We start from the raw sequence: 27,285 nt of genomic DNA, 5'->3' as shown, positions 1-27,285 counted from the left end.
ACCAAATTTGCGCCGTTGTTACAGGATGCAGGATATGGTGAAAATTAAATATCTTTAACACAATCACTGCTGACCTGTTAATTGATATTTAATTACCACATTTAAATATTATGTTAATTATATCTAATGGCCAACTAATGCAAACGCGCCAGTCGCATTGTCAGCACTGAATGAGTTAATCATATTTTGATTTTTTAAAAGTTGAAATTACTTAATAATGTGTAGCTATCATTTTATGGCGTTATATAGTTATATAGCGTCCGATATATTTTTTAAGAATTATTTGATTTATAAAAACTATTTTTATTTAAATTCATCAAAATATCAGTTTTTTAGGTATGAAGTGTTGAGTGAGTAAAAAACATATAATGACCCTCCATCTTCTAAATATTTTTAAAGAGTATTATATTTAGCTCCAGTTTTAGTATATATTTATTTATTTTATCAATTACTTCTATCATAGACTTTTTGCTTTTGTCATATTGTATAAAAAAGGGCTAAAAAAACACAAAAACCTATATTTGACATGTTTTTTTGATTCCACTAATAAACGAAGTTAACTTAAAATATAAATAAATAATAGAAGAATTCAATACCTATAAATATTTAAAGGATTTATTTGAATAAAATGAATAATAAACGAGTTATATCAATTTTAGTAATCAGTGTGCCTTTTTAAGTGACCCTCAAAAATTCAGCCTAACTCCAATGGGTTAAGAAAATCTGCGATTTTGGTTTGTTTGCAGGAATCTTTTAATAATTTTCTAATATCAGTTCGAATTTTCCTAAGAGGTATTATATCGTTGTATACACCGTATCGTGCACGGATAATCGGGAGTTTACTGTACATATATCGCAGAATAGGTAAGTTCATCACCAAAGAGACAATATTACGACGAGCGTTTGCTTTTCTTTCAATTTGGTTACATTGTTTTATCAATTTGATACTGAACTCAAAGCTGCACTTTACCTGCCATAATGTAATGCCAACCTTTCGACACTATAATTTTTCACTTAATCTATTACCGCTGTTGAAATTTATGACAACAAAATACTATGAAAATACCTACAACTTTGTGATTACAGAAGAAACAAATTAACTTATATAATGCAAAAAGACAAAGGAAAGAATACTATAAATAATAATCAATAAAAAATTCATAAATAATACACAACAAAATAAATAAAGAAAACTTACATAAGACCATTTCCTGTAATACATTATATATACAAATAGCACTCACTCCTAGAGGAAAAGAAATCATTTTTTAACATCTTAATTATAAAATAATTCCAGTCTGTATTATTCTGTTATAAAACCACAGGAGGAAATAATGTCCAAATAATAATTGTATAGAAACGAAACTAAAATTCTGTTAAATAACATTTTTTTAAAAGTGTAAAAATGGTATAGACATAAGCCTATCAAACCTACTTGTACATATTGTATATTATGCATATATACATACCTTCATACTCTTTCACAGTAAAGTATTCGGTATTCATTTTTACCTTCGCTTGAACTATAAGTATGTGTTCTTCACATTATAGATGATATGATTGTTAGCATATCTCTCTATAATGGGAATCAAAAACATCTCTACAGCAAGAAAGATTTAAACATAATAATGGAGGCACTTTGAAAATAGAAGTTTGATATATCAACTGAATACATAAAATTATTTATAAAATCAATAATTTTATTATTACTGCTAGTATTATACTATGTAAACTGGTATTGAATCAGCGTTACTTCTCTTCAAGTTTCTTGAAGAGAGTAATGTCGTCAAGCTAATGTATGATTAAAAAGTTTACTGCCGTTCGACAGTTTGGAAAAACCAGTTTGTGAATCTCTGCAGCTGCTGTACAGCCCTGACGCTTTCCTCACGCAATCTCCTGTTATGGTGCCTCAATCGCTTTACCTGAAATCCATAAAATACATATTTCTTATAATGAAGTATATTTGCCTCCTTTATTATGGCCACCCTTTACATTCTTTGTATAAATAATCAACCTGCAGCTGGTCAAAAAATGGATGTTGTTTTTCAATGTGTATCTGATCCAGTGCAAGGACCCAATGGGCTGGGCGAATGGCTAACAACTACTCCTCGTAAAAAGTCTGTTAATACAACCAGTGTCGCTAACTGTCATTCATAAAAATATGCCAGATGGCAAAATAAAATGCTAGATTTTCTCAAAGTTGAAAAAGCGTCTACGCAGTATGATTTTTAAAAATGTGTCACAATTTTACTATAAACATCGTATTTACAAGAACAAAGATCGAATAAGAATTTAGTATTTTCCAACTAATAGATCATAAAATTAAAAATTAATACAGGTAAGAAATTTAGTCGTCATTTTGTATGAAACATTTAGTGTATTAACCCTTAGCACTCGAGTGCCGCCATATCGGCGGCATTAGAAGTTTCCCGTATTACTCGAGTGGCACGCCTATAAAATCATTTTTTGTAATATTTTCAGAAATTTTTATAATGCGATTTCAATCAAGTTAGAATGAATAATAATAGGTTATTACATTTATCTGAGAAAGAAGTCGGCAAAAGAATACTGCGTGCGTAATTTCAACATAGTATTTTTATCGGAATCTTCTCTTTTTTTATTCGTAGGTCGTCGCTTGCAAGCAATGTTTTTTTGTCACATAAATTTTATTTATTGAACGTTCCCAGACTAGAGTGAACTGAAGTGTTTGTCACGCATGATTTTGAAGTGTGTTTATATTTTTTATGGGTTCTCGCTTGCGCAGGGGCGGCTCGTATAGTTTACAGTTTTATATTTGAATAGACTGTTTTTGATGACAATACTTACTAGTATATTATGCCGATTCGGAACCTTACAAATATAATGTGAAATACTCTAATGAGTCAAATGAAAATTATTACGTATCGATTTATTATTTTTTGAGAAATCTTTTGATAATGTGTACCGCACTGGGAGTGAGTTGTTATGAGCCCGAAACTAATTTAGGAAATTTACGAGACGGCCGCTTATATTACAAGTGTATTTGAAGGCAATTCATTTGGATCATAATTTACAGTCATAACTATATGTATGGACGATTTACACTTTATAGCCACTTCTCTACATACGCTATTTCATTACGATTCTGTGATAAGCCAGGATTACATATTGGAGATTGCTTTGTGAAATACCACACAATGAAGAATTATAAATAAACTAAAAATAAGTACAGTATATTCATTATAAATCTATTTTACAGAAATAATAAAAAAATTTTTTTTTTTTACATTTTTTTCACCAATTAAATGTTTTATATTGAAATTATGCTTTTTACGGAAAAAAGTCTCGAGTGGGTGGTATGTACCTATAAAAAAAATTTCGAGTGGAAAAGGTTATTAATTTTTAAATGTGTATTTCTTATGATTTATTTGTCTGGGCATTGAGCGCGTCCACAAGAATGTTGATAGGTGACACTGCCATCTGGTATGTTTTCCTAGTAAGATATAAAGTACTTAAGACCAGCATGTTGATTTTCAAGAAAATCTGGTGCAATATTATAGCTTTATTATGAGAAGTTTTAAGCTGTTTGCGGTGTCGGAAAATGCTAGAATTAACGCCATACGCCAGATGGAATTTTGCAAGCTAGATGCCTATTTAAAAATGCTAGATATGGCAAGAAAAATGCTAAGTTGGCAACGCTGAATAAAACGTCCATCTTGAGACAACAATTTATCAAGAGTTGAACATTTATTAAAATCACACATCAATTTAGTGAGAGCATAAAATTGGTTTTTTAATTCCAATCTAATTTAATTAACGGGGTGTTATATTATACTGTATAAGCAAATTAAAGATGTAAAAGGATTATAATGTTATACTAATTATTATGTTATACGTTATACTTGACCTCCAAGATTAAAGTAAAACCTTGATGTAACGGACTAATTCAGGCAAAGGGGTGTGTCCCTTAAAGCCGAAAATCTGTTATATCGACTACCTCATGGAATAACACACTAACTCTAAATTATCAACTTTTCAGGAGCAAAAAAACCATTCAAAAAAATGTGTAGCAAAAGCCGTTTATTATGTGCAAATATTATTTAAATTATAATTTATATCTTTAAATAGAGTATCATTTAAGCATACAATCAACTTTTGCAAGACAATAATTTGGGAAATAATACCCTAAATGTGTTTTTCCACGTTAAGTTTGACAACTAAAATATTACATCTAGATTTGGTGTGATTTTTCCCGTTTATATATTTTTAGAGGGTGTATATATCTATTATTCCATATCTATTATATATTCCACGTAATTATTTTTTTTTTCATAAAAAAAGTACCACGTAACTTGAGATGGTGTTTTTTTTCATGCTAATTCTGAAAGATAATCTTAAATATCTCGACTTAGAGAGATTTTTGTTTTGACTTTTACGGGGAATGACATACTATGTGCTCTTAGTGTTTTCTCTGTCGATGATATTTGATTAAACCAAAAATATGTTTAGATATTCTGATGGAATATGAAGAGATTTTTTAATTAAACAATATTTTATCGCAATAAACTGTATTTTAACCATTCAGTCAGTTTGAGGAAATTGTTTTACAGAACATAATATTATAGTAAAATAATTGCAAAGTTACTTAATGAATATTCCACTCAACATAATAATGATTGGTAGTATAAATTAAGAAATGATAGGATAGTTTGTTACCTATATATTTTACGTAAATTACGTTGTAGCATTATAAACGTTATGTAAATTAAACTTTTTTAAATTAAGTATAGGAAAACTATCATATAATATACAACTGTATTCTTAAAATTAGATTTAAAATATGTAAAAATAGTACTTATAAGACTTCTATACTTCTATGCAGCTACTTATTTCTATCGCACCTCACTTAGCTGTTTGTAGATGCCAAAGGTAACAATTAATAGCCATCCTATCATGAACAGTGAGATTATAGATGGCATATTATTTTCTCTTATAATGAAAGACTCATACTTCACTTTGTGACACAGTTAAAACTTTTGTAAATCAAAACATGCTGTAACAGTTGTAATGCGATTTTCTTTTGCACGATTTATATCACCCTGTTTCATCTCTCTCGAACGTTCTGTAAATAATAAATGTTGCTGATAATCACTTTATTTTTTATTAAATATTTAATTTACTCAATTATTGTTTCCGTTCCTGTTCAGACGAAGAAATACGAGAAAAATATGCCTTTATATTGGCGTTCAGTAGCAATTGGAAATTGATATTATTTTGATCCAAATCATATGCTATATTGGGGAAACATTTTCACCATATTCAAATTCTCGTCTTAATATTCTTTTTGGCTATTTTTTCTAACATAGTGGGATTCTTTTCTTATGAAATATATTATTAAGGCCTATGGGTTCATTCGTAAGAATCAAATTTGACGTAAGCGCCTCAACAATTAGCCATAAGCTTCAGCGCGATAGAGGTTTTAAAAGTGTTGAATTAATAATATTTTTTTTCTAACATATTTTATAAACATTTTTGTGGTAGGTAGAATAAATTATAATAATAAAAATAGTAGACCTCCAAATAAGAACCTCATATTATTGATATGCTGAATTTGTGAAGTGACACCTTTTCTTGAACCTATCATATTGTAGGTTCAAATTCAGTCCAAATATTTTTCAAAAAAAAATCTAATACTTATGTATGTTTCTGAGGTGTTTCAAATTGGTATATTAGTTATATATATCGGTGTGTATGAATACAAAAGTTATTCATTTTTTCATGAGCTAACATTACAAATTATAAGTTTAAAACATTCACAAGATGGCATAAAAGATGTCTGTTATTATTGCGTTTTTATTGAATTACAAAAACATGACTCATAAAAGAAAGCAATTCAATGAATATTTGTCGAGGCACAATTTTTTTTTAAATTTAGTACGCAACAATCAAGATTTAAGGTGACGCATCAGTGAAACGCCAAATAATCTTCAACTGTACGCGCGACGAAATTTTGGACTCGCTGCCATTCACTGAGAGAATGTTGACCCGGGAACACGTCACTTTGCTGCGTGATGGCGACGGGTCAATTAATTCTAAAATCGTGTAAAGATGACTAAAAACGTTACCCATTTACTTTAAAAAGAAAACATGTCAATGAATATATTATTATTGTTACTAATAGAACAATAAACAGAACATAAAATGGACGTATGTTGGATTTATATGACAATTAATATTTCGTTTGACAGGCGTCATTTTCACCCGCCACCCGCAATCCGCGCATCGCCTAGCGACGATCTTTTTAGACCGTGCCTCAACTAATGCATGGCCTTAAGAAACCATTATTATAATAACGTGTATTTGACGGCAGTACGTTTTGGTCGCCGCGGAGGATTTCGGAACATTAGTGTATATAAAATTAATAATTGGTTCTTTAATTAGTGTACAGGCTTAACGGTATGTAATGTATTAGAATAACTATTATAAATTATTATTTTTTAAATTTTTTTATAGATTTTATTAGATAGCATCTAATATAATTATTATATTGAGGGTTTCTTATATCCATCAACCGTGTTAGTCTAGGATCAACGAGTTCAGGCAATATACAATTCATATACATCTTGTCAGTTGTGATGTAACGAGTAATATTGTTTTTATTATTCAATGAACTAGGTTCTTACCTCAATATATTTTTTACTTGTGTTAAATAATTACTAATAAATGCCTAAGGTGATTCCATTCAATTCAACTCGGCATTAAATATATTAAATTCTAATGGATTTAAGTTTTGTACTATTTCATTTGAGTCGTTTTATGCGATCCTGGTTTCGCCTTTCGACATCGTCAGGCACTATGCGCACTCATCAAATACACACTGACAACGAAAGCAGCTAATTCTCACTTAACAATAAATTAATACAATAAAGTAAGGTAAAAACTTTATCACCTACCTATTAAGTCAAAGATCACTATGAAAAATTTAACAAACAATTAATTATGAATAGTTGAATTGTGGCAGTATGAAAAAAAAGATTTTACCACAAACCATCTGAAAAATACATATATCATAAAACATATACGTGATTTTGTGCCCCAAAAGACTTTTTTTATTATTATTTTAACGATTAATAAAATTGTGACACATGTTTCAGTGGCCATTACGATGACAGCATTAGAAAACGTATTTTACTTTAAATTTTCGGTACTGTTCGGTTAAAGCGGATACAGCGGAAAACGCATTTTGATAATGCCAATAAACATACAACTGGATACGTACGTCCCTTTGAAAATAACAAAACATGGCCACCCAGGTACATAAAAACTGTATTAAGTACATGCAAAGTTTTTCAAATCGCTTAAAGCCTAACCAAGTAGGTACATATTTATCAAAACAATTAAAGTCCACCTATATTTTATCTAAACTGCTCAAGACCAAAATATTTTTTTTTTATAAATGGGTCACCGAACGAATACCTTCAGTACTTCCTTGTAGCCATCGTGGTTATTAGATTCAATTATCTTACAATATCTCACATGCTGCAACCATTTCAATAACAAGATAATAAATAATATAATAAATATAATAAAACTACATTTTTTTCAGTTTGACAATCAGTGGTACTATATGATGTTTGATATTTTAGTCAACACAAATTATAGCACCTGGCATGCTTCCTGTGTTAGGAATAGAATGATACAAATAATTGCGACTTGCCAATTTGATTGTTACTGCAAAGAGAGTAGAGGTCATTTTTCCATGAGTCAAATAATATTGCTTCGGACTAAATTTTGGGGAAAAAAAAGACGTCCTTACCCATTGAAATTCCAGATCGTACTAAAGTTAGAAATAAGAAATTAGAAAAACTGTATGGATTAATCGATCAAATGGTCTCTTTTTGTTAATGTTGCAAAATAATTATATTTCTAAATTGTCTGAAAACAGGATAAATACATGAAAATGTACAACGTGTTTTGGTAATATAGCGTCACTAATTGTACCGAATTTATGGGGTTTTATTTATTTTTTTATTATAAATTATTATTTATAGTATTACGGAAATGTTATATTATAATAAAAAAATATTTTTATTGTGCAGTATATATTATTTTGTGAGAAAAAATCATTCAAAATTGGCTGATGTATACTCAAACTAAAATGGCTTTAAAATCTTTATTTTTCTGAAATTAAAAAAAGTACGTGGGTTAATCAATGAAATGTATTGTTTTACCCATTTCTCTCATACAATATATACCTGCAAAACTATTATTAAGTTCAACATTCATTGTGGCGTGACAGTCGTTTTGACCAATTTCGAAAACAGGACTTACTATTTGTCATTTATTTTAAAAAGTAAAGCGATTCGAAAAATTTTAATGACACAGAACGTTTTAGTTGAATACTATTTATTAGATTTTAAATAAATAAAGAGTTTATTGTGTATCAATTCGTTTTAAATATGCTTATCATTTCCGCGATTCCGAGAAGACAGGAAAAAACGGGTCCAATGGCCTTAACATGTTCAATTATACTATTTTTTTTGCTTCCTTGACTGCATGAGAACGGTTGTTGTACCTGCCTTGACTATACAATAGCAATTCTGACTCTTCCTTTTTTTAAAAGCACTCACCACCCACATATTTGAAATTGAAAGTGTTTGTAAAAACATAGTTTTACATACTTTTATTATTTCGTTATTGCATGACAAACCATAAATAAGTGCTTTTAAACGTCTTAAAGAAGCTGGTAGTTTTTGGGTTTTCTTTTGCACTGACTTGTCATATCGTAAGATGTAATCCCATTGTTTCTCATGATTGCCAATAATACAAAATGAATCAAAACTAACTTGACGTTCGGATTCACTCATTTTTTGGGCACATATTTGAATTGGCAAGAATTTTTACATAGTGCTTCCATGGTATTCAAATATTCTTATATTCATTCACATATTCTTCACCTGAATTGAATGCTTTTTTGGCTTTCTTCCTTTTACACAAGTCTTAAATTACAGCTCTCTTCTTTTTCTCGATTCAAGTGTGTCAATTTATAGTGAAAATACTTTGTACAGATGCACTAAGTAGGTACAACGTCATATCTGATGACGTGATGTCTACAAGTGCATTTATGTTTCAAGGTGGCAAAGTACTGACAGAAGTATACTGTTATTTATTATGCTCTAAAATAGAGCGATATATTTCATTCTGTGTAAGATCTGCTGGAGATTTCGTAATTTCTTCGATCAAATCATCAATCATTCCCAAATCTCCTCCAAATTTTTGCGTCATAATGGCACACTGGAAGAACAACTAAAACCCGACAATCCAGGATCACTAGGACTATTCGGAGTCTTCAGATGGGGATAAAATCAACCTGGACTATCCAATTTTCACCCAAACATGCAATAAACCTTTTAGACTTTTTTTACTACCATATTTATCATAAAAGTATAGTAAAAAGGTCACCACATGTGCAAAAATAGGCAAGTATTACCTTATTTACTTATCACAAGTCGTCATGGAATCAATACAAAAAGAATAATTATTGTAGGTTGTAAATTGGAAACTAATGGTGCAAATATGCATTTATACGATGCTTACTAATGATAGGAAGACGTTATAGTTTATATTACGAAACACAGAATATTATAAACATTGAAAATCCTGTAGGAGCCAATAGTACAGACAGAATATTTAAGGTTGAATCATTTATAATTATAACCTAAAAATGTGTTGTCTGAAATAGGAGATTTATTTTTTTATTGTTTCCATCCTTTATTTTATTAGTCTCTTGAGCTTATTGTAATATTCGCCGAGATCTAGTTGGCGACATATTAATTAAATGGAATAGTTCATAACTTAAATCCATTAGAATTTAAATTCAAATTCCAATAGTACCTACCATAGGCCGATAGTATTAATAATAATATTAAAATTAGTCATTTGTACACAATAACAAAAGCAATTTGTGATAATGAAAGTAGGTGCGATTCATTACAAAGGATAATGATTTTTCAATACAGTGTTGCTGTTCGGCCCCAAGTGGACACATTGACGCCAGTAGATGTGTTCATAGCAAAAGTTGGGAAATGCCAAACTGCCAGCAAGTCCCATCTGCTGGCCTCCCCGTGGCGACCTCCGGGCAATGCAGCGTACGCTGTAGCTAACAGCAGGGGGCGAAGGGCGAGTGACCGGCGCCATAAAACTGGCCTTCTGGCTAAGGGAAGGAAATCCCCGACAGAAAAACCTGGTCGAGCCGACCTTCAGGGCCCTCATGGCTCAGGCCTCGGGAGCGCTGGGCTAATCACCTTGCCTCCTTAAACGAAACAGATTAACAAAACACCTACACAGCAGCCTCGGACGACAACCGGCTCTGTAAAACGACGACCATGCATGGAAATGGACAATGAAACAGGTAGAGTAATCCTCTCTAACAACTCGAGTATGCGCATTGGGACATATAATGTTCGCACCCTGCGTATACCCCCGGAAAGGACCTGCACGCCACACGCATCATGCACACCTATGGTGTGGACATCCTAGGGCTGAGCGAAGTGCGCTGGAAAGGAGCCGGGAGAAAGTTGATTGAGGGTTACTCTATTGTCTACTCAGGTCAGGAGCAATACCATCGCCAGGGAGTGGCAGTGTTGATGTCAAAGAGAGCGGCCCGTTGCCTCGTGAAATGGGAACCAATCTCGGAGAGACTGATACTTGCCTCCTTCAAGACGCCTGGTAGCTCCTTGACCGTCTTTCAGTGCTACGCCCCCACTGAGGATGCCGACGCGCAGACAAAGGATGCTTTTTACGATTCTCTCCACGCGGCAGTCTCCGCCATCCCCCGAAGAGACCGCGTGATTGTAATGGGGGATTATAATGCGAGAGTAGGAGCAGACCCGGTGCTTGGCCCCACGGTGATGGGACGACACGGCCTCGGTGACCCCAACGATAATGGTGAGCGGCTCGTAGAATTCGCCACTCTGAACGAGCTTGCAATCGGAGGCACTGTTTTTCCCCACAAAGACATTCACAAATATACGTGGACGTCTCCTGATGGACGCACGAGGACGCAGATTGACCACTTCTTATACAGCTTGAAGCACCGAAAGGAACTTCTCGACGTGCGTACTTACAGAGGCGCCGATATCCATAGCGATCATGAGTTACTTATTGGAAACATCCGAGTAAAACTCAATCGCCAGGCGAGGCCTCCAAAGTGCGAACGAATTGACGTTGAGAAGCTCCGACGCCGAAGAATTCGGACCGACTTCGAAACTGCTGTACGAGATAGTGTAGATCGTATCTACGAGCGGCACAAATCTGAATCCGACCTCATTGAGGCGGACTGGAGCCTCATAAAGAGTGCGATTGTGTCGTCGGCTCGTACCGTCCTTGGTACCAGAAGGAGTGAGCAGCCAAAGTGGATGTCTGACGAAACGTGGGTTGAAATTGGTGAACGAGCCAGGCTGAAAGCCCTGAGAGACGAGGAGAGAGACCCCGACCGAACCGAGGACCGCCGGACTGACTACCAGACCCAAGACAGGGTAGTCAAACGATCCGTGCGGTTGGACAAGCGCAATTTTATGAACCGGCAAATTGAAGCGGCAGAGGAGGCAGCAAGCAGAAATGACACCAGGAAACTCTTCCGAATCACCCGTGAAGTCTGCGGCAGGCGACCACCGACTCCCGGAGCCATTCGTGGTCCCAGTGGAGCAATAGAGTCTGACGCAGAATGCGTCAAGAAGATTTGGAAGAATCATTTCTGCGGAGTGCTGAACCGCCCACCCCCCTTGGATCCCTTTGACATATCTGCGGAAGCTTTACTTTTGGACATTCCCCGAGCGACCGACATTTCCGATTGCCCGCCCACGCACACCGAGATAAAATCGGCTGTGAAAAGGCTCAAGAACGGAAAGGCACCGGGGGGAGACGGGATTCATCCTGAATTCCTCAAGTACAGCTTGAGCGCAATCCTGCACCCTATGTTTCATCTGATGACAAAGGTGTGGGAAGAAGAGCGCTGCCCAAGGGACTGGGTGAACGGTGAAATCATCACACTTCTTAAAAAAGGTGACCCTCTAAGCTGCGACAATTACCGAGGCATTACGCTACTCAGTGTTCCGGGAAAGATTTTGGCAAACATCATTTTGATGAGAATAAGGGACCCAATAATGCACGTCCTCAGGAAAAACCAAGCCGGGTTTCTACCTGGTCGAGCGTGTGCAGACCAAATCCACAACCTTCGATGTCTTCTCCAGCAGAGCCATGAGTTGAACAGTCCGATGGCCTGCTGTTTTGTGGATTATGAGAAGGCTTTCGACAGTCCGCACCGCCCCTCCCTCTGGATGATACTGGGAGCATACGGGATCCCTCCCAAGATCATTGCCATAATCAAAAGCCTGCACGAGAATAGCGAATGCTGTGTCAGAATTGGAGACACTGTCACGGAATGGTTCGGGGTCACGACCGGAGTCAGACAGGGTTGTGTCCTTGCACCGTTTCTCTTTATCATTCTCTTTGACTTCATACTACGGAAGTCAATACCACCCGACCGAGGCATACCTGTTACCCCCACGGTGAAGCTATGCGACCTGGAATACGCCGATGATGCTGTCCTATTCGACAACTCAATCGAGGGCATTCAAGAGACAATCGACAGGTTGCATAACAACTCCTCTCGCGTTGGTTTGAAAATCAACGCGAAGAAAACCAACGTCTTGTGCAATAGCACCTGTCCTGATCCAGATTTCCCTCTGATTAGCGATGGACAGAGCATCGAGAGCGTCGACAGCTTCAAGTACCTGGGGGTACACATCACGGGAGATGGCATTTTGCAGAAAGAGCTCGCTATCCGAATGGGAATGGCTGGAGCAACATTCAACTCGATGCGAAATGTCTGGGACTCACGATTGTACTCGGTCAAAACCAAATGCCGCCTATTCGACGCTTGCATTCTGACGGTGCTGCTTTACGGTAGCGAATCATAGCACCTTACGAAGGCTCAGAGCAACCGTATACTGAGCTTCGAAAACAGATGTTTGCGACGAATACTGGGTGTGCGGTGGTATGACTTTAGGAGCAACGAGGAGATAAGAGAACGTACCAAGCAGCCTCTCATCACGCTGAAAGTGAAGAGGCGACGTTGGACCTGGCTCGGCCACGTGCTGCGGATGCCAGAAGAGAACTTTAACCTGGCTTGCCTGTTCTTCAAGCAGACCGGATTCCGGCGTCCTGGAAGGCCGCTAAATACAATCTACAGAGTGTATACGGCGGAGCTACGGGATGCTGGTTTGACCTGGAACGAAGCAAGAAGACTGGCGAGCGACAGGGATTCTTGGAGGCGCCGCGTGGTGTCCATATGCTCCAGTTAAGGGGCGGATATGGGCAAAGAAGAAGAAGAAGTTGTTATATGTTGATAAAGGCGAGATTTCAAGGTGAAAGTTGAATTAGTGTCATATTCCACGGTGAAATCATAGTTAAATGATACACTAAAATGATTTGTGTAGGGAGCATGTATATTTTTTCCGAGTAATAACACACCAAGTACAAGTGGATTATTATTCCATGTAATTTAAGATTGTACAAAAAATGTTATATAATCATAACTCTACTTATGAGTATTATTTTAAACAGTATTTTGGGTGTTTTTCGAGAAAAAAATCCAAAAAAAAATTGGCTGGTGTGGTATTTTTTTCTATGCAACAATAGCTCAAAAAACATAAAACACACTATTTCGAATTGGTGTGTTATTACATGAGGCAGTCGATATAATAAAACAGGTTTTCCAAATGCGCATGTATAAAAAATCACTGGTTAGGTTGCCTGTATTTTGTTATGACTGGCGCCTATTTTTGAAGTAAGTATTAATAGACAATTTTGAAAAGTTTTTAAATTTCAAGTGTCAGAATTTTTAATCATTGGTAAGTATTTATTTCGTAGTGTCAGAATAAGGACGCCAGTTTTAATGTGGAGGGTGGTAAAATAATGTTTGAGCAAGTAATGATATTAAAAAATCGGTTGTAAAACTAAATAATCATTATTTAAATTACGCATGTCAGTAGATAAAACATATATCCATTTTTATTATGATAATTTGACAAGTAAACAATTTTATATGGAACACATTAGGGTTACAATCCTCGCACGTAAAGGATAATTCGTGAAAGGAAAATTCAAGAATATTCGGTACAAATAAGCATTATTGTGATTATTAAAAGAACACCAATTCAGAAGTAATCGAAGGTGCAGCAAAAAGAGCTATAATTATATGAGCACATCACACATAGAGGACAGAAGATAACCTCAATTCCGATAACTTTAAACCCAAAATATAATAATTTAGTGACGGTGTACAAATATTATGGAAATTAAAAATATACCTATTAAACTATTATTATGTTATTGAAATAACCTGTTTCATAAATTAATTCTATTGAAATAATAAATTTTAAATTATTCCCTAAGATTAATAAAAAACTTTTATTAAGATACTTCCTGGTTTGAATATTTATACTTACCGAATAATTAGAAGCCGTTATGATTGTATATGACTAAACTAATTAACGATCTTCTTAAAAATTTGCGATGAAAAACTAGGATGCTCGTAAGAACAATCGATAACAAAGAAATAATATTACCTCTTCTTCGAGATTTCTCCGGGCGCGAGTCTCTCGACAGACTCTGTCCTCCAGTTCGTGGACTTGCCGTCGCAGCGGACAACAGTCGGGTGCGGCCGAAGGATCACTGCTGACGCTGAGGGGGGCGGGACCCCACGATGTCTCCGGGGGATCCAGAACCTCTGTTCCTCCAGAAGCCACGCTGCCGTCCATGTCGCCCAGTGAAGGATATTGCTCTTCACATATCTAAAAATACGATAGAAAACATTAATGCAAGATGAATCCACCCAAACTGGAAACATTGATATTATCATGACTATTTTATTATAGTATTTTCATGTTCATTCAAAATCATATACGTAACCAATGTAACTCTTACATTCATAATAAAATAATGAAAGAGATGGTCAAACTTAAAACAAGTTATTGAACAAGATGAGTTTTGCAGAATGTCAGATCGAAGTTCGAAGCAAAGAGACAAATAAGTAATCAACAATTCTATTCAATGCATTCGCATTCTCACCTGCAGCATGGCTCTGGTAGCAGTGTCGACGAGGGAAGGCCAATCCATCAGTCGGGCGTCAGGCAGAGGCAAAGGAAGAGGGGGAGGGTGGCGGGGTGCCGGAGAGCCAGCGCTGGAAGCAGAGGAGATGACGGTAGCAGGGCGGGCTTGTGTGAGGATGCCCTCCTCGGCAGAGGCGCTCTCCATGTAGTCAGGATTAATGAGGCGCATCAGGTCCTCCTGGAGAGTGGTGGCCGCCCCTGCGCTGTGCCGCTGGGAACGGTTCACCCGAAGGCGGGCCTCTCCCGTGGCCGGTGACCGCGACCCACCAGCGGGAGTGCCTCTCCGCGAACCTCCCCCTGCCTGCTGTGGCCGCGGTGAAGAGTCCGATCGCTCATCTGCATCGGGCCTCAGCCTATCCGTCCGGCCGTTCAGCGCTTCTCTTGATCGTCTTCCAGAGGGGGAGTCAGAGACTGACGGAGGGTCATCACGGCCCACCTCTTCCGGATCGTTGTCCAGATCGACTGGTCCGCCGGGCGATCTGTCAATGAGGGGGACACTTCGGTCGGTTTCAGGTCGCGCGTCAGCGGCCCATAGGTCGGGTGGTCGATAGCTCTTACTGGAACCACCCGTGCCGTAGCCAGAACTGGCGCCGCTGCGTGGAGGCGAGAAGCTCCTCTCGTAGCGACGGCGGTGCCTCCCGGGCAGCTGCCCTCCTCCAGTCCCTGGGGCAGCGCCACCCGGGCATTCAGCCCCAGTACAGCAGCCGCGGGCTGCCCCATCTGCCCGCGAGGGAACCGCCGTCACGGTCACGGGGGAAGACGTCTTGAGCAAATCGACCATCTCATCATGGGACAGGGTGCACACGGCCACGGTGCAGATCTCGACAAGCCGGGCGCCCTGTCGCAGTCCGGCCCTGGCCGCTCCCCCTCCCGCCTCCACTTGCGTCACTACACCATCTGGCTGCACATGGAACCCTGAAACGATCGTTTTCCCATATTTTATTATAAGATTTGCATTATCGCTCACACTAACAGTGTAAATCATTCAATATCTCCAATTTCTTTTACTATAAATAAAATGTATGATGTATCATGATAACATATTGCAAGGAAAATTTGAGGAAGCAGAGTTCAATAAATCAATTTTTGTGATTACCATCGTATAAAAATGCACACACAATTAAACGCATTTAAACTATACAAGTCTTGATTTGAAAAATTTGGATTTTACCTAGTTGTCCGACATTATTCCGTCGAAGTTGGAGTTGTATGGCCGCAGTGGCCGAAGGGGCAACGCACGTCAAACTTTTGACAATCTCATTTCCGTCTGCCGTCTCTCTCACTCTCATGGCGATGCTCTCTCCTTTGTGAAAGAAAACTCTCACTCCGCCCCCCTCACCCCACCAATTCCAACCTGAAACAATACACATATTATAGAATGGGTGTGTCTAAGTTTATTTTCTCAATGATTATTTTAAAATATAATTTTAGTATCATTTGGCTTGAAGTTATCCTGAAATCTTCATTTCTTGATAATAGTGTTGAATTGAAACACAATGCACCAGTTCAAAAAATACGTAATAAGTGCTGTGTGTTTTGAGCCATTGAGGTGAAACAATATTTTTTGACTGGTATATTAAATGGCATGTCATTTGAACAGATTTACCGAAAACCAGTGTTATCGCAATAATGCTCTTTTTCCAGAGAAGAGGTTAATATTGATTTAGTGATTAGTAAAATATAATATGTACTAGTATCTCAATATAGACAGAAAAATGATAAAGGTCAGGATTCAGATGCCACTGATCTAGATAGGATACTGAAAAAATAATGTACACCAATTTTGTGTTTTGAATTGAAAAAATCGAAGAAAATCAACTTACCTAATATGGCCTTGGTGGGCACAACGAAAACAATTTGCCTGGTGCATTTCTCAATGAGAACAAAAGTGTCGCGTGACAATCCTAGGAAACAATCCGTAGAAGCGCCGGCTCGACCTTCGTCTCTGGCCATGACGCTCCAGCAGAGTGCCCCCCCAGGGACGAACTTGCCGTAGGTGGCACCACTACCCAGCGGACGGACACCACTCACTCCGCTTGTACCGCCCGCTTTCAGCAGCGATGAGAATAATGCTGTAATCAAAGAGTTTGGAGTATGGAAAGTGGCATTCGAAAATGGCAGCCTGTTTGGACGTTTTGCTTTAGTTACTTACTTATCTACTATTTGATTTAGCGTGATTGTCCATCTGTATAAAAAAAACCTCTTTTAAGCTTAGAACACTAATGGTGTTTTTATCTCTAACTTCTAGTGTGATGTTGGCTACAAATGAATTTACAATGCGAAATGAAATGGAGCTAATTCAACAATTAGCCTTAAATTTAATCTATATTTAACATCTCCACAGAGTAAAGATATGTATTTAATCAAAGTAAGAATAAAAATTCATATGTTGACCTGCAAAAGTTATATTTAACCTGAGTATGTACATTGTTAAGGTGATACATCAGTGAAACGGCCAATAATTTTCAACTATAGGTGCGACGAAATTTTGGACTCGCTCGCATTCTGAGAGAGAACGTCGAGCTGGAAACACGTCACTTTGTTTCGTGATGGCGACGGGCGTATGACTTCTTAAATCGTGTAAAGATGACTAAAAACGTTACCCATTTACTTTAAAAAGAAAACATGTCAATGAATATATTATTGTTGTTACTAATAGAACAATAAACAGAACATAAAATGGACGTATGTTGGATTTATATGACAAATTATATTTCGTTTGGAATGTGTCATTTGCACCCGCGACCCGCAATCCGCGCATCGCCTAGCCACGATCTTTTTAGACCGTGTCTCAACTGAGGTACAACCTTAATGTTACTACGAATTTAAGTCTGGATGTTGGTTGAAATTTTTACATTATTAGAAGATAATTATATTCAGTAAGATACTAAGTGAGATTACTATTATATTACTTACAAAATTTTTGGCCTGTGTCCAGGGGTGTTGCGGTGATATAATTTTTGGCTAAGTCTTTCAAATACTCCTGTCTGGTCCGAGTAGCCATCGTGGAAAACTTTGTCGACTGATGGGCAGCATTTTCTCCATTGATCACCTACAAAATGTATTCATTTATCACCATTGACTTATTCAATCGACATTGCAATACATACAGAGCCTCAATATTTAAGTGAACATTAGGGCAGACTAAGATAAGAAGCTATTGCTTCATTCACTATGGTAATTTACCGTGATCATTGCATTTTTGAATGGACTGAATAAAGTTGTGTGTTTCAAATGGATTCCAGATCGACTTGTTGAATGTGTCATTGTGTGTTCTGTCACAGTACTCCTTATTTGAAGTTTCGAATTCGTTACTAAAGCAATTTTCTCAAGGGTTAACATAATATTTGGAAATCACGGTTTCTCATATCTCCCTGGTAAATATTTATGTTAATCTACATAATATCTATAGGTAAATCATAATGACACCATAGGCGAATCGCATGTGTGTTAGTATTGTTTGCTACAATGCCATTACCAATACAACTGTGATCACTTTTACTGTACCCATACCCCATGGTGTCAATGAAGAGTGATTTATGCAGGATGTGATCACATGCAGAATATGTTTTCAGAACATTAGTTTCGGAGTTTGACAGAACAGACGGTGACAGTTCCACCGTTATCAAGTATTATACAGAGCTTTAAAAGCCTCAACTTCAAGTAAAACACAGATAGATAACTTCAGAAACATACTTAATAGAAAAAATATGTGTACCGAGACTCGACCCTGCATCAATTGGGTTCCGGCCAATGTGATTTACAAATTAACCAATCTGTATACTAATCATGCCAAAATTTATGAGCCCAATGTGTTATCTTAAATTCCATAATAATATTTTGACAATATACAAATTGTATTGGAAGGAAAGACACTGAACTGGTAGGTTAAAAATGCAACTGCTTCTTTGGCACATTGATAGCATAACCATTAATCAGATTTTTTGCCATAATACTCCGTTTACGCGTGCATGGATTTACATATTATCGCGGCCATAACAAGAAAATGTACATGTGAACATGTATTATCGTACAAGTTGCAAGATTGCATGCATGGATGCAGAGGAGTGGCGAACCTGCCGGTAAAAAAACCAACTACATCATTCTGAGGTTAACCGATTTGCACGACCTGTCAAATAGAACTATAAAATAACACCGCGTCTCGCTTACTCTTGAAGAATGAGATTGGTGAGACAGTCAGCACTTCTACGGTAAACAGTTATTATCGCGATAGTTTAAAATACACACAATTGCTGCAAGTATCCATGCATGTGTACAGGCCCTATTAAACCATTTAAAATATACGAAATTCGTGATAAATATTTTTTTTTTAAAAAGAAAAACATATACTTAATTATATAAAACTCAATTTGACTTATTTTCTTATAAGAGATTTGCCATGGATGCGATAAAATGAAACATTGAATAACACTAACCTTGGCTAACAATAAGTCGGTAAATATTTTTCCTTTTGGGTACAGAGCACCTTCGACAATTGGCGGACCAAATATTGGCACTTCTTTGGATCTAGAGACGGCAATGCTGTAATGCGTATTCTCTGAGCATGGATTTATCACCCTTATAACGATAAAAACATGCTGAAACTGCGACCGTATATTCTTTGGAGTGAACCGACAAGCTCCCGGTTCCTGGAAGACAATCGTGACAATGTCATTTCCTATGTGCCTCTTCCTGAGCAGTTGCTGGCGGTTGTTGGGAGTGTGAGGAAGCATGGTGGAGACATGAAACATGATCTCGCACTCCTGATGAGTAGTGTAAACTGAAAAAAGGCCCGTGGAGTCAGTCTTGTTGTCCAGCCCCGCTTTGTACTTGTCGAATCCTTGGAGGCGGACTTTTTGTCCGAGGGTCTGCAGAAATTCAACGAAGGCAGGTCCCGCCTCTTGGTTGTTGTACATGTCTTCTTCGGAGGCCTGTCCTTTGCGGCAGTACATGACGCCCACTTTGTAGTGACGGCTGACGCATTGCTCGTCTAGCCGCAGCAGCTGTTCTTCTGCACCACTGCCGCTCAATCCCAACCTGGAAGCGGAATATAAAAGAATAACAATTACCCATGTATTTCATCAACTGTGGCATAATTCTCATTAGAAATTGAACGAATATTGAAAGGCTTCACTGAAATGCAAAAACTGACAGGGGGATAATCTTTTATCAACATAGTAAACATCTAATGAATAATACAAAAAAAGGATTTTTTTGATGGATTTATTATTTATGTATCTAAATACTTCTGTGAATTCCCATTTAGTGAACTAACGTTCCAAGGTTTTTTAAAAGCAATGTCAAACAAATTATCAAAAGTTAGTTGCCTTCAAATATTGAAGAAATAAAAATGGTAATTGTATGTTTTTTATACATATTATTTTATAATTTTTTGATTCACTTAGAAATTTACATAAGACTGCCAATATGTTATTTATTGCAATTTGCGATACCTATTTACATTAAAAGTATTGCTACGCGAAAGTTCTGTCAGATTCGACAGACACGCTACACACAGCCCGGTGCGCCAAGAAGTTAATATATCGTATCATCTATACTCAATAGAACTACAGTACACTCTCAGTAATCCGCCGCTCGATTATCCGACAACTACTATAATCCACAGTTATTTTTACTAGTTGAAAGCACAAAATTAAGCTCTATAATTCGCCAGTATTCGATTGTCAAATTCAGTAGCACATGTATACAATGCAGATGAGACGGGTTTATTTTGGAAACCTCTCCTTCGTAAAACGTACGTTCATCGCGAAGAAAGTTATGTACCAGGGAAGAAAGTGTCCAAGGACCGCATCACAATTATGCCGTGCTCCAATGCAACCGGGACACAAACTGAAGCTTTTGGTCATAGGGAAAGCCAGGACTGCTAAGCCATTCAAGAATATCTGCCTCACTGAACAACTGGTTGTGTCAAGTGATTTACTTATTATATAAGCTAGAGTTTAAGAGTGTCCGTTATCAGTGTGTGTTTGCCTTTGGTGAGTGTACACGGTGCCTGAAGATGCCGAAAGGCGAAACCCGGGTCGCAAAAAATGACTTAAATGGAATAGTACAAAACTTAAATCCATTAATAAATATTAAACAGTAAATCAGTCTCAGGACTTAATGAATTTAAAAAAACGTGTATTTCAGTTGAATGAAAACAAATAAGTATGACCGAAAAAGTGTGCACTATTTATGTAAGATGGCCCATAGCATACCTGAACGATTATTTAGGCAGTGTTTAATTGAATTTTAAAAACTAATCAACACTATCTGCATATTGTATTCTTAGTTCAATGAAAACAAATAAATATGACCGACAAAGTTTAATGTGCACTATTTATGTCAAATCCAGCCTACCCTGGGAGGGGTGCAAATTTACCGCACCGGGTGATAGCCTATCACGACGGATGACACCGACCCTAGTTACGCCACTGCTCAGATGTGTTGATGATCCACACACACAATAGAAAAATTAGAGGGAACGTTGCTGAAGAGAATTTCAATCGTTCTCAAGGACTGTGAGTGATAGGAATTCTCGGAGGCGCCGTGTGGTGTATATATGCTTCAACCAACAGGCGGACAAGGTTAAGGGCTTGCGCAGACAGAGAGCGGTCGGAGTTCTGCGTTCAACCGACCGTTGACCGCTAACGTTCAGGGACAGCAGACAGGTGGCGGTCAACAATAAGCGTTCCATTTGTATACAAACGTCGTTGTGACACAGGCGCTGCATAATGCGAGACCGCTATATTCCGACTGCGAGTGGAAGTGAGAAAGCACCGCTGTTGCGTACTCACTCATCGTGTAAAGATGACTAAAAAACTTTACGTATGTACTTAAAAAAGAAAACATGTCAATGAATATACTATTATTATTAGTAATATAGCAATAAACAGAACATTAAATGGACGCATGTTGGATTTTGCACAATCCGCACATCGCCTAGCCACGATCTTTTTAGACCATGCCTCAACTGAAGTATAGCCTTAAAGAAAAATGAGGATGATGTCATCATATATTTTTTTGTGTTTCTGGATGATTAATAGATCATTTCGACAATAGTAGAGTCATGAATTATACCTTAAACACGATAGCTGCACTTCCGGGGCGATGTACTCAAATATTTCTTTGGAGCAGTACGATTTGGTATTGGTTGTCTTTATGCTTGGAATGGCGTCTTCTAAAATGGAGCCCCTCAAAGTTAATAGTTCCGAGGTACGGATGATCAATCGGTACTGCCAGATAGGGCTGTTGTTATTCCCAGCAGTGGAAGTTTCGCTACAGATTCCGACATCAGCTTTCTCTTTTTTAATTGATATTGCTATGGGGCCTAGCTCTTCGTCCATACCGAACCAATTTTGATGTTCTGAAAACGATAAAATGAAAAGTAAACAGAAATTAATCATTACCTCTTCACAAAAAATTGCTTTCGGCCAATTTCAAATGAACATTTTACTTCTTACTGATCTTGATTAAGAATGCATTTAGTTTGACCTATTAAAGTAGCTTTACAACTAACTTATAGGGAACGTCTCCTGTCCATAAAGTAAGTTCCCAAATTTCGATGAAGCAATTGTTATAACGTCAAAGAAGTGTCGCAGCTTCCATGGGCGACAACAATTGATATAATTGAATAAAATGAAATAAGATGTGGATAATTTATTAATTTCATTAAAATCCATATTCTGTTATAGAATAGGGTTTAGTTTAGTACATATCGAGGATATACTGACAGAACGCATTATTTCAGTTTTTGCTGTTTTTCTGTTTTAAATGCCAAAATGTATACATTTTACGCTCTACATCCTGGTAAAACGCACAAAGGCATAGGATATAATGGTGAGAAAATAGAAACACTATTAAATCATATTGTTATTTTTTTATTCTGATAGAAAGCATGATAATGACCTAATGCGTTTTGCGTATACAAAATACAGGACTTGTAACATGTCATATATTGTGTTTGCCATAAAGGTTAGTCTATATCAGGGGGGGCAAACTGCGGCCCGCCGGGTATTTTTTTGCGGCCCGTCATCATTAATTGTACTTCTGATTACGAATAACTTTTTTATAATTTTTTAAAAAATATTGACAATAGATTAAAATTTCAAGAATTTGTTGTTTCGTAAATGTATTAAGTATCTCAGTACGTCTACCTTGCGTCTCGTCTCACACTATGTAACCACTATTTTCTACGTTGAACATCGTGACACATTTAAATACTTTTAACTCCGCGTTGTAAGGAAAAAAAATATATGCCCAAGATATGGTAAAAAGTTTGAATGGATTTCAATTAAAACTCAAGTTATTCATTCGACAATAATATCGAATAACAACGCGGACCACTTTCCAACTTTGAAGTTGCTGAATATACCAGAATATATATTTGAAGAATATGGTAAAATTAATAAAGCTCTGAATGACGATTTTTCACAAAGATTTGGTAAAAAATTGATACAAGTTTAGCAACAGTACGCGATTCATTTTCAATAGATATTGATAGTGTACCGACAGAGCTACAGCTTGAGATTATTGATCTGCAGTGTGACACTGATTTAAGAGAATTGCATCGTTGTGAAGAAATCTCCAAATTTTACAATGCCCTCAATTCAGACAAATTCGGCCAACTTAAAGATTATGCAAGAAAAATGTGCGTTATTTTTGGATCAACCTATATATGTGAACAAACGTTTTCGATCATGAACCTCAATAAAAATTCTTTATGATCAAATATCTCCGATGCCCATTTACAAGCAGTTTTGAGAATATCAACTACAAATTTTAAAAACAGTTTCATTCTTCTCATTATTTTTTGTAATGTTTATTTTTCGTGATAATAAATAGTGTATATCTAAAAATGGTATTTTACATGCGGCCCGCCGCTCATTTTGAATTCTTGAATTTGGCCCTCCATCCAAAAAGTTTGCCCCCCCCTGGTCTATATAATGTAGAAAATATGTTTTTAAATCATAAAAAAATATATGTGGGAGAACGCTTTGAAAAAAAAATTAAAGCCCTTTTTGCGATTATCTCAGAACTTGTTTTAATGAGATAATGCTTTCTGTCAGTATACCCTCGATATTTTTCAGTCAACTTTAGCTAGGATAACAACACGATCACACTAAATTATCTATAATGTTTAATTGTGCCCTATTATTACCTTGGCCGTAGAAGTATTTTCTGTAGTACAGTGCACCCTGGTCCTGTGATTCGATAGGCCTCAGTGTGTGGGGGAAGACTTTTGCCAAATAGCAGGACTGCTTCCAATGCGACTGCCCCGAAGGAAATTCGAGAATCGACAAACCATACGCTATGCTGGGTTGGTGCATACACCAATCGGTTAATGAATTGTTGAACCTGTCACCCTTTTTTGATCTGACCGTTTTCCAACTTAGGCTCATATTGCGTTCTTCTTCTCCTAAAATATTATAAATAATTAATGAACAAAATACATATTTCATAATAGTAAAATCCTCCTAGGCATAATTATGACAATAATACAATTCATTGTCACTAATTATTATAAGACAAGTGTTTGCAGTAATAAGGAAAAATCAAATCTATGATCCCATACTTGTGGTTAAGAATATTGCGAATTAATACGACAGTAAAAAGGTTTAATAATCCAAACACACGTGTGTATGTTGTGGGTGTATTTCGATCACATGATATGTTTTGATTCCGTTGTTCACAAAATGTTACTATTGTATGTCAAATAATTTTGAAAATCTATGAAAAATCAGATTTTATAAAATGGCATCACTTCTGATCACCAAAAACCGATGTTATCATATTAATTGTTTTATATTTATATTGCTAAAGTAGGTTTTAGATAACGTTGACATCTTTGCATTTGGTCCTAAAATTAAATATCCAATCAAATAGTCTACCCTTTATCAGGTTCAAAATTGAGTGAGTGTTCTTGGAAGTAACATCATGATGTGTGACTCACCGCCGACCTCATTCCGGAAAAATGGACACGCCTCGATGAGATCGTTAGTGCGGCCGTCTCCCGCGTCGTCATCTGTCTCTCCGTCTGTCTGCGCAGGGCGAGACGAAGTCATGGAAGCGGCCGATGCCCCCGTCGTTGTGTTTCTTCTCCTCCCTAAAAGAATCCCTCGAGATTTGGCAGCGTATACCAGATTGGCTGTCAACGATTGACAGTCGTAGTGAGCGAATCCCCGCTTCTTCTGGTGGTCGTCCGTGTCGCCGCAGTTAGACGAGATGCTGTAGAAGCCATGCGACGAGGATGAATTCAAGACGGCATCATCCGGCGTGTGGTGCCTTGGCGGTTTCCCAAGACCGCTGACAGCGTTCCCGCCCCAGAATTTGTGAAATTTTAGCTTGAGTTTAGGACTGGAGCCGCTGATGGCGTTTTTTGAGCCGATCCCGTCCTCACAGTCCACAGATGCGACGCCGCGAGCTGTTTCAGGGTCTGTCTTCGCGCGTAGGTATTCCGCGGGACCGGGCGACCGCTGGTCACCCGGGACATCGGACGGGTGGAAGTCTTGGAGCATGGCGAAGAAACTCTCACCCGCAGAAGCGGGGCTCCCGATGACATCGATGGAACCGTGGCTGCCGTACTCCCTCCGCAGGGTCGCGGGGGGTGGGTGGCTCTCAGCGTTTATCAGCTCCAGACTCGAGTTGCTTCTGTATAAGGCATCTTTCCCGTGCCTTCGTCTGTGCAGGTCTAAAACGAACATCGCCCTAGAGCCGGATGGCGGGCTCCGTTTCGGCTCGAGATCTACCATGCCATCGTCCTGCAATACAATAACCGGCATCTACACGATTCAAATCAAAATTGTAGATTTTGGCTAATGGGAGTTATGAGGGTGATAAGCCAAATAGGGGATCAATAAAATTTATGTGTGACCCTACGGTGGAGGGTGCAGAAATGTTCGATTCTATCCAACCATTGATATACCTACTAATAGATGAAGAGTTCCCATACAAGTGTCATTTTAAAAATGTACCACAAAAGAAGATGTTACGAATATCGTCTTATAATATTTCCTTGTAGGTATAATGCGTTAAGACCGTTAACATGTATTCCCGAATTTCAACCGTATTGCCCTGGCTGTAAAACTAAATTTGCGTTCTTGAAATAATGACCCTAAGGGTGTCTGCAACCCAAAGCTTGCAAGCTACCAAAAATTCATGTCTGAGCGGACAGAGCAAGTCGTCATGCGCTGACTATTAGTTAGAGTAAGATGCAAGCTAGATCGGGCTTACTTATAATTATTGCCAGGTTGTTTTCGAGACAAATATTAAGTGAGCTTATATCGAGTTTATAAATATCTGATATTAAAACAGTAAGTTTTAACACTGGCCGAGTCGCTGAAAATCGCGCGTCATTTTATCAATGTATCCAACTGACGTTCTCAGGAACAAGTATTGCAACTTTGACTGAAGAGACTTTTATTTGCCTACAATTTTTTTCCTCCTCACTTGAATTGTTAACGAGGACTCTTCTTGCTAGTATCTACGAAATCTGGATCATCGGTAGTCTCGAACATAATAGTTTTTAAAACTTAATCCCCGAGTTGATTTTATCATAATTGACGTTTGTCAGACTATCTAGGTGCATTCCTTTAATTAAGAGTAATCAAATTATTATTGTCTGATTACAGAACTGAATCTTATTGACGAAACAGGTAAGATACATGTAATGAATAAAAATAGGAGGGATAAAAATGATTTCAAAACAAAAGTTAACTTACCGTTTAGGGGGAGATCATAACAAAGTTTTCGAGAGCCGCGCTGCCCGGACATTTAACAAAGTTAACTATTCTGCGAGATGCCATACCTAAACGTATTAAACGTTTATTTTTCATTCTCTATTCGAGGAGTATGCTTAATCGTGCGAGCCTGCAACTGTCTTCGAGTAAAATCAGTCACGGACAAACAATATCTTGATAACAAAGCAAACACAAATCCGGAGAAAAGTTGTAACACAACCTAATTATGTTAAATGTTTTTAATTGGAAACATTTCTAAAACAATCAATACAATAGAATTAACCCGTTATATAGAGTTATTCAAGAGATTTTGTACTAATTCACACGACAACCGAGCATAAACACACACCACATTCCCACCACATTCCTTCGATTCGCATCATCGCCATGGAAGT

The 27,285-nt window shown here is 37.3% G+C and overlaps 1 protein-coding gene across 1 annotated transcript; it reads right to left on the bottom strand.

Annotated features, from left to right (window-relative positions):
- Positions 1 to 542: 542 nt before the first annotated feature.
- On the bottom strand, positions 543 to 27,285 carry LOC147078373 (signal-induced proliferation-associated 1-like protein 3). Its single transcript, XM_085958981.1, has 11 exons — positions 26,873 to 27,285; positions 25,105 to 25,912; positions 24,313 to 24,570; positions 22,233 to 22,518; positions 19,589 to 20,189; positions 18,069 to 18,204; positions 16,976 to 17,224; positions 16,324 to 16,506; positions 15,112 to 16,067; positions 14,610 to 14,834; positions 543 to 1,922 (listed from the first exon to the last, which is right to left on the bottom strand). Exons 2-11 carry the CDS (start codon positions 25,901 to 25,903, stop codon positions 1,812 to 1,814), a joined length of 3,804 nt encoding a protein of 1,267 aa, XP_085815107.1. The 5' UTR covers positions 25,904 to 25,912; positions 26,873 to 27,285; the 3' UTR covers positions 543 to 1,811.

The sequence above is a fragment of the Rhyacophila brunnea genome, unplaced genomic scaffold (assembly GCF_057557595.1).
Source record: "Rhyacophila brunnea isolate RB1 unplaced genomic scaffold, BYU_Rbru_1.0 scaffold_11, whole genome shotgun sequence".
NCBI classification, from domain to species: Eukaryota; Metazoa; Arthropoda; class Insecta; order Trichoptera; family Rhyacophilidae; genus Rhyacophila; species Rhyacophila brunnea.
Note: the sequence above shows the minus strand (reverse complement) of the source record. Positions and strands in the feature narration are given on the sequence as shown.